Below are 7,826 nucleotides of genomic sequence, written 5' to 3'. Positions count from 1 at the left end.
GACAGAATTTGAGGCCCCAAGTAACTTAGCCATGAGGAGCAAATATAGGAAGATAGAGAAGAGTGGTGGTGCTTCTTCGTTGAATCTTCATGAATAGAAGTGTTTCGAGTTGTACAAGCATATCTGGGGAGTTGAATCTACCGTTAAGTCTAATGAAGGAGATGTGAAGGAGGAGTCATCGCTTGGTGTGACAGAATCTGATGGATGGTTCGAAAACTCATTTCTTGTTCCATCGGTTGAGATTCTTGGTGTGGATTCTGTGAAAGAACTATGGAGCAAGGTGCCGATTGAGAGCAAGAAGAAAACTGAAGAGAAGATGAAGTTGTTGAAGGAATGTGAACATGAATGCAAGAACGTTGAAGAGATCTTGAAGAGCAGGAAAGATGAATGTGTGTTGCAAAAGCTAGCCTTGTTGAGTAAGGTTACCTCGGTCATCACGGAAACGAAATAGAATATGATTAAGCTCTCTTTTCTTTTTAGATGCAATGCCTCCTTTTGTTTTTGAACTTGGGATTTTAACTTTCTGGTTTTCTAGTAGTATTGCTTATGGTTCTCTATTTTGGATTGTTGTCTTTGTATAAGACGTTATTAAAATATGTTTGCATTCAAGAAGTATTTTCTCTGTAGGATATGGAGAAGCTACTAGATTAGACTTAGAATGAGCAAATGAGTTTCTAGACAAATTTTTTGTTGAATGAATCAAGAAAATTTTAGTGAATCTGTCTGTAAAATGCTGCAGAGCTTTAAGGTTTCTATACCTAGAAACCATAATATAATTTACCTGAGTTTTTAAGCAAACCATATCAACCAAAAGATCACTAGAGCTCTGCAGCTTTGCTTCACTTCATGGGAGTTTTATTCACTAGTTATAGTCGTAAATTAAAATTTGGTTTTGTATTAAACTGTGCTTGTTATTACTTCTCTCTTTACAACAAGATGCTGTGTCGTTCACTCGGATTACGTTTTTCATTTTCATGTAGTGACTCAAGTCTTTATTATGTTTTTTTAGAACAGAGACCCATGATTCTGCTCTGTCTGAATCCTGAGATTAAATTATAGTAGTGTCTAAATCCTGCGATTAGATTAAATATAGTTGTTATTCTGTAGCCATTTTTGCTTTTTATATATATAGTTTCTAATCTTCTACTTTCGATTTTCAAATTGCAATGATTTGTTTTTTTTTTCTAAGGATATTCACATCTAAATTTCTTGTTCCATTCTATTATAAGCTTTGTATTACATGTGTGACTATAATCAGTCAGTAAGCTTTAGTATCTTTGCTAAGGCGTTTTTTTTTTAACATACTATGACGTTTCTTGACAAACATGCAATAAATATATTCATGCGACCACATGAGGTTCTTGAAATTGTTTTGGTTACAAAAGGAGAAGCTGATGTTCTCTATTTTGGCATAGCAATGGGCCATAACAATTGTAGCCTAAACCCTTGAAGACGTTTACGTTTCAGATAAGTAATCATTACTCCTTTCTTTGTTTTTTTTAAAAAAAAAAATGTTTTTATAGTCTTTTTTAGCTTCATAAAGATAAATTTTTTATTATATTTTTCTAGGCTTCAAGAAACAAGATAATCGAAAGCATACATCGTAGTGTTTGCTATTTTTCAATCTGAATCCAATTCAAAATAAAACAAAAAAAACTGAATTAAAATTTTGAACTCCAAACGAGTAGTATAAAAAAAATATTTCAATTTTTCCCAATGTTAATAAAATGATGATTTGTTTGTTATATTTCTAAGAAACAGTTTCTCAATAGAGAGATATTAGGGCTTGTTTAAGACGTTTTCAGTCTCTGATAAGTAATCATTACTCCTGTTTTTTTTTAAAGTGTTTATCATATGTTTTTGGTTTCATAAAAATTAATTAATTTTCTAAGTTTTTATGCATAATTAGGCTTTAAAAAACAAGATAACTGAAAGCTTACATCTTAGTGTTTGCGTTATGTCCCATTGCTATACAAAAAAAACTGGCAAAAGAGAGAACATGTTTGATCTTTTCAAGGTGAATCTAACTCAATAAAATTTAAAAATTTCAAGAACGTCATGGGTTTGCATGAACATGTTTGTCAAGAAACGCCTTAGCCAAGTTACTAAAGCTTACACTGGCTGATTCAGCAGCCACGTACCTCTTGATGAGATCCACCACTTCTGGTCTCAAAATCTCCTCCCTAGTTGCTCTGTTATAGTCACACATGTAATACAAAGCCCCCAACGCGTAATTCACCTGTTAGGAAACAAAACGGTTTCCGTTTACAACAAACCAGCGTAAAATCAATGAGGCGAGAAACTCTGTGTACTCACAGTGTTCCGGACAGGGCTTGATAAACATTTGATTATAAGGGAGACTCCATCAGCCTCAACAATTGTAGCAGCATTCTTTGGCTCTGCACATGAAGAGGAAAGAGCATGAATTTGGTTATAAATAGCGAAAATAGTTTTAGCCATCAGAGTATATTCCACTTATATTTCAGGCATACCGGCACAAGCATTGCATATTCCTCCTATCCCGAATTCCACAAGCTTCTCATTTGGCTCTGTTATACAGTCTATGAATAGTTCCAAGACATTTAACTGCTCAAGTACACCATTAACATTTCATCACTACAAGAACGTAATGGGGGTATATTCGGGTTCTGCATGGAGAACGATAAAACATGAGCAAGCTCGAGGTTACCTGACGTAAAATGGTGTAGTTGTAAGGGTCATATGCAAAATTCGCCAAGTTTGCCACAATTCTTTCTTTTGTTTCTGCAAGTTCAAGACAGTAACCGTATATTATCGATATATGTGACAAAACCGGAGACATACTAGCTTAAGGCTTGCTAAGCTAATAGCCTAATAGAAGCATCTGAAAGTTATGACAGCAATTGTGTCTAGAGTAGAAGTCAAAATACGATATAAAAATGCTAACACTTTACATAATTCTAAGAAGCATATGATCATATATCCCAGAATGGTTGACAGAACTTAGATATGTGCAGATAAAGGAATGTTTAGCACGTATCGCATCTCCTCCTTTAAATTTATCCTATCTTAATACCTAAATAACATTCCATATGAAGCCACACACAGTTCTTAAATTCATACTGCGAATCAGCAAATGTGCGTAGACTCAACTTTTCACTCAAAACGCCAATAGAATATATTAATCACAAGAAAGCACTAGAACCAGTGTTATGCGTCAATACTTTCTACAATGTTACTAAACAGAAGCATGAACATATACATTAACAGGGTCAATTAATACCAAACTACTCATACCTTCGTCGGTTGCATTTTGAAACTGACTCACAAGCTCCTGCATTTAAAAGTGACAACAAACTCAGCTCCAACAATATCTCAGAGACATAAACCAAACACTTACACAAAACTCAGCCTTTCCATTTTGTTACTGTCGGGTCATATCAAGTCTACACAAGTTTTTTTTTCAGAAGACAAAGAAGTAAACCATTCCAACAACTTCTGAGAAAATGGTTAACCACATAATAACCATTCATACAGGTTGCACATTTTGCCAAAGTCTTGAAACAGGTAAAAACAAAGAAAGATTCCAAAACAGATTTCAAAAAAGACCTGTAGATATTGAAGCCTTGGTGTTCCGTTTTTTCCAGTACGTTCTTCTTGTCTTTGATTATTAGTAAACATTCTCACTACTCTACAAAAGACTTATCTTAAAAAGGTAGACGATGACGCTTCTTCTGCAATTTCAAAATCAAAGCTTTTAATAGAAGAGAACAAAAAATGGAGATGTGAACATCGTTAAGAAAAAAATAAATCATTACAATTCGAAATCGAATGAAGAAGATTATATGCCAAAAGTCAAAAACAAAAGGGAGAAGAAAATGCAAACTGAAGCAATCAATCTCAGGATTCAGACAGATAAGAAAACATGGGTCTCTGCTTTAATCTAATCGTTCTAAAAACAATCAGAATGGATAACATAATGCAGACTTAAGTTAGGAAAAAAGAAAACATAATCCAAGTGGGTTCTTGCAGTAAAGAGAGAAGTAAAAACAAGCACAGTTTTAATCTCTTGAAAACTTAATAACAACATCCACTACAGCCTGTAAGATGAGAGAAGAGAAGAGACAAGATTCGAACCTGATCAATGGCACAGAGACTTCTGTTGTTGACTTTCTTTCTTTTACACCTAAAGGAAACAGAAATCATCAAATTCTCTGTTTTTTTGTTCCAACAGTCGAGATAAAAAGCAACTCATTCACCACCAACCTTACTTATATATTCTCAGAACAAACTATATTATAGCATCATAAAAAACGAGTGATCAATCACTTGATTCCAGAGTCGAAACATTACCTCTAACGGAAATGGCTGGCGACCAAAAGATCCGTTCGTCGAGTTACGATGGTCACAATGATTTCTTCAAAGGTCCACCAAGAGATTTCTTCGTCTGCAGCTACCAGAAAACTGGCACGGCTTGGCTCAAAGCCCTTAACTTTCGTAATCGCGAAGAGCTCCAAACTCGACGATTCCGCAAACCCTCTTCTCAAGCTATATCACTCTCACTTTCCCGTTATCTAGCTGCTCTCAATTTCGCGTGAGAAGGCCAATGAAAGGGATCGACACGTTTGAAGTTGAACCCTAACTCCTAAATCGGCAAAATTTTCGAAATGTCGAAGTCCTTCATGTTTCAATTTTGGGTTTGAAAATATCAAACGATACCGTTTTGATCTTTGGGAATTAAAAAAAAAAAACCATGATTTATGGTTTTACGACGTCGTTTCATTACCCACCCTCTTCGCCTACACACTTGTTCTTGAGAAAAACCTGATTTAGGGTTTATCCACTTCCATTGTTGTTCAAAAAAAAAAAAAACAAAAGGTTTATCCATTTCTGTCAAATTCCTGCAATCATGGAGAAGATGATTTGCAAGGAGTGCGAAAACGAAGACGGATTCGACGAAGAAGATGGCTTTATCTACTGCCGAGAATGCGGCGTTAGAGTGGACGATATCATCGCAACCGCCGTCGACGACGAGGATCTCGTCGGAGAAGGCGGAGGTACTCGCGGCGCAACGTATAACCCAATTCACACTCGTCGTCGACCATCACAACTAATGGATACTCCTTCACAGCCTCGCTTCACAGAGGAAAGGGATCGTTACTCCCAGTTTCGCTCTCAGCTTAAATCCGCACTCCCATCGGAGCCGGCGGATTTCGGATCAGGATCAGGAGCATCGGATTTGAGTTACGAGTCGTGTTACAAACAGACAAGAGACAGATACGTCCACGGTTTCGTGATGATGGTAACGTATCAGTGCGATGCGTTGGTAGAGAAATTCAATGTGACGCCATTGATTATTGGTTTGGTCGCACCCATATGCTTACGTTTCGTGGCTCTCTCTGGCGTCTTCGATGACGATTGGGCCGATAAAGCTATTCATGAATCCGAGCTTCAATCAAAAGGTAAGAATAGTTTCTGAAATTTGATCGAAGAAATTTGGTGTTTTGTGATTTCGTTTAACTTGATTGATTCCAAATTTTGTAGAGACAAAGATAGAAGTAAGAGAGGGTAAGAGGCGTAACAGAGACAAAGGTGTGGAACATCGTAACTTTGATGGTAAGAGAGCAGTAATGATATGGCTAAGTCAGCTTAGAAAGTCTCTGCCATTATCGAGCTCTCTGGCTATATCTTTCCTTGCTTGTCACAAAGCAAGAGCACCGGTTCTACCTACTGATTTAGTTAGATGGGCACGAGAAGGAACGATTCCGTATCAATCATGTTTCCTCAAGATTCAAGAACGGATGGGAGTGCGATCAGCTGCTTGTCCTGTGGATGCGAGCACAATGTTTAGGCCTGATCACGTTATTTCTGCTCAAGTGTTGGAAACACGAGCCGCCTCCATTGCTGATATTATCGGTTTGCTTCTGCCTCCTGTTAATCTATACGGTATAGCTTCAAACTATTTAAAGCGGTTGTCTGTTCCAGAGGATAAGGTTCTCGATCTTGTGCGTCTCATTCAGAGGTGGTCGATGCCTCCGGATTTGTACCTATGTAAGAACGAGTATAAGCTCCCCACTCGTGTCTGTGTCATGTCTATTCTGACTGTAGCTATACGGATGGTTTATAACATCAATGGTTTCGGTGTGTGGGAACGTTCAAATGATGTTGCTAGTGAGGCTGATGTCGTGGAGCCTGATTCTCCAGTTCATGATGATGATGATGTTTCAGAGACGGAATCGGTTGATGCAGAGTTACCAGATGTCGAGAAAGCTACTGAGTTGGACACAGAAGAGCTTCTAAAGAACCTTGACACCAAATATTACGAGCTTGCTGATGAAACCGATGGTTAAAACCCTTAACCGACCCTATCTTTCCTGATGATATCTATTCATCTGTCTAAAGTCTACTAACCTTCCTGTATCTTGTTTGTTTTGTCAGAATATGAAAAGGATCTTTTGTCATACTTATCTCACGGGAAAAACGAGCTCTTTGCTGGTCTAGCAGAAGCATCAGCTGATGACACATACAGAACTGTTGATAATCTGTGGAATGGTTACCCTAAAGACGATGTAAAACAAGCTTATTTAATGTCTCAAACTCATACAAGATAGCCTATATAGATTTGTGAATAAACCATCTCTTTTACACGCATTTTGTAGGGATCTGAACGGGTTTGTACTCCACTCAAGAGGGGAAGAGACAGGGAAGATGACAAGTTAAGTGATGGAAACAGTCCTCGTAGTAAGCATGCAAGAAAAAGCGGAACCGGGTCAATAGATTGTGATGAGCCATCTTTGGAATGTGTTCCATCACCAGATAATCATCATCATAATCAGGAAAAGAAATCTAAGGAGAGCGCGATAAGAAGACTAATAACGGACATGGGAGAGAATTTTTTCGTTTACATACCGCCTCGTGTGAGGGTAAAGAGACAAGGCTATCTTCATTATTTGAGGAAGAAAGACGATGGAGAATTGATATACCGGGCTCACGCTGATTACTACATCCTTTTGCGTGTTTGCGCTCGTGTCGCTGAGATTGATCCGAGGAATATGCATAGAGGTGTGTTGAGCTTTGAGAGAAGATTAGCTTGGATGGAGAAAAGGATTGATCATGTTTTGCGTCTAAAACCACCTATTAAGAAATGTAAGCTCTGTCGTAAAGATGACGATAAAGATGACGATAAAGATGGCTTTAAAGACGATGATAAAGATGATGATAAAGATGGCGATAAAGATGACGATAAATATGACGATAAAGATGACGATACAGATGACGATATGGTTTTGTCTTAGGCATTACAATACGAATTTTAGTCTGAAACTTTCAAATTGACATCAGCTTGTCGAGAAAATCCTTATTTTTATGCTTTAATAAATTCTCAACAATAGGTTTCACACACCTTCTATGTTCCGCTTCTGGCAATTCAGCTTTTACTGCTGTGATTAGTTCCTGAAAATACAAAACTGAAATTAAATAAGAACTAAATGTATAAGAAAAAGGGACAACAATAATCAAATGCTTAGTTTTAAACCATCAGAGATAAGAACAGAGATGAGTAAACTATTCTTCATACTCCTTCTCAAGCCATTTCAGAGCTAGAAGTCTACCTCTTTGGCACTGATTCCTCGTACTCACTAATTTCCAAATATCCTTGCTCTCTTCTTGAATTTTTCCAGGCATTATATTAGCATTTAGCCTCAGTTTGTCCAGGAACAGCCTTGCTATAACTAGACTCTATAAAATCTTGCCTTTCCTATTAGGAGTATAACTGTGATACTTGTACCTATTCTTCACCAACTACTATGATACACGCTATGGTCTCAAGTATCATCGTCGGAAGAAAG

At 37.3% G+C, this 7,826-nt stretch overlaps 2 protein-coding genes across 2 annotated transcripts; one reads left to right on the top strand and one right to left on the bottom strand.

The window, feature by feature from the left end:
* Positions 1 to 1,891: 1,891 nt before the first annotated feature.
* On the bottom strand, positions 1,892 to 4,674 carry LOC18022866 (armadillo repeat-containing protein 7). The gene is made up of 8 exons (XM_006405880.2): positions 4,333 to 4,674; positions 4,117 to 4,165; positions 3,589 to 3,713; positions 3,277 to 3,313; positions 2,690 to 2,763; positions 2,493 to 2,586; positions 2,317 to 2,399; positions 1,892 to 2,239 (listed from the first exon to the last, which is right to left on the bottom strand). Exons 3-8 carry the CDS (start codon positions 3,658 to 3,660, stop codon positions 2,057 to 2,059), a joined length of 543 nt encoding a protein of 180 aa, XP_006405943.1. The 5' UTR covers positions 3,661 to 3,713; positions 4,117 to 4,165; positions 4,333 to 4,674; the 3' UTR covers positions 1,892 to 2,056.
* A 173-nt stretch (positions 4,675 to 4,847) lies between these two features.
* LOC18022865 (TATA box-binding protein-associated factor RNA polymerase I subunit B) lies at positions 4,848 to 7,372 on the top strand. The gene is made up of 4 exons (XM_006405879.2): positions 4,848 to 5,441; positions 5,524 to 6,324; positions 6,418 to 6,548; positions 6,639 to 7,372. The coding sequence occupies exons 1-4, from the start codon at positions 4,889 to 4,891 to the stop codon at positions 7,272 to 7,274; spliced, it is 2,121 nt and encodes a 706-aa protein (XP_006405942.2). The 5' UTR covers positions 4,848 to 4,888; the 3' UTR covers positions 7,275 to 7,372.
* The last annotated feature ends 454 nt before the right edge of the window (positions 7,373 to 7,826 follow it).

The sequence above is a fragment of the Eutrema salsugineum genome, unplaced genomic scaffold, assembly GCF_000478725.1.
Source record: "Eutrema salsugineum unplaced genomic scaffold, Eutsalg1_0 scaffold_14, whole genome shotgun sequence".
In the NCBI taxonomy this organism is placed as follows: domain Eukaryota; kingdom Viridiplantae; phylum Streptophyta; class Magnoliopsida; order Brassicales; family Brassicaceae; genus Eutrema; species Eutrema salsugineum.
Note: the sequence above shows the minus strand (reverse complement) of the source record. Positions and strands in the feature narration are given on the sequence as shown.

Bases quoted from the DNA above. Each gene is read 5' to 3' on its own strand.
- LOC18022866 (XM_006405880.2), bottom strand. From the start codon at position 3,660: ATGTTTACTAATAATCAAAGACAAGAAGAACGTACTGGAAAAAACGGA. The intron at 2,587-2,689 runs GTAACCTCGAGC...GTACTTGAGCAG, and splicing joins ACTACACCATTTTACGTCAG to TTAAATGTCTTGGAACTATT. The intron at 2,240-2,316 runs GTGAGTACACAG...GTTTCCTAACAG, and splicing joins CAAGCCCTGTCCGGAACACT to GTGAATTACGCGTTGGGGGC.
- LOC18022865 (XM_006405879.2), top strand. From the start codon at position 4,889: ATGGAGAAGATGATTTGCAAGGAGTGCGAAAACGAAGACGGATTCGAC. The intron at 5,442-5,523 runs GTAAGAATAGTT...CAAATTTTGTAG, and splicing joins ATCCGAGCTTCAATCAAAAG to AGACAAAGATAGAAGTAAGA. The intron at 6,325-6,417 runs GTTAAAACCCTT...TTGTTTTGTCAG, and splicing joins GCTTGCTGATGAAACCGATG to AATATGAAAAGGATCTTTTG.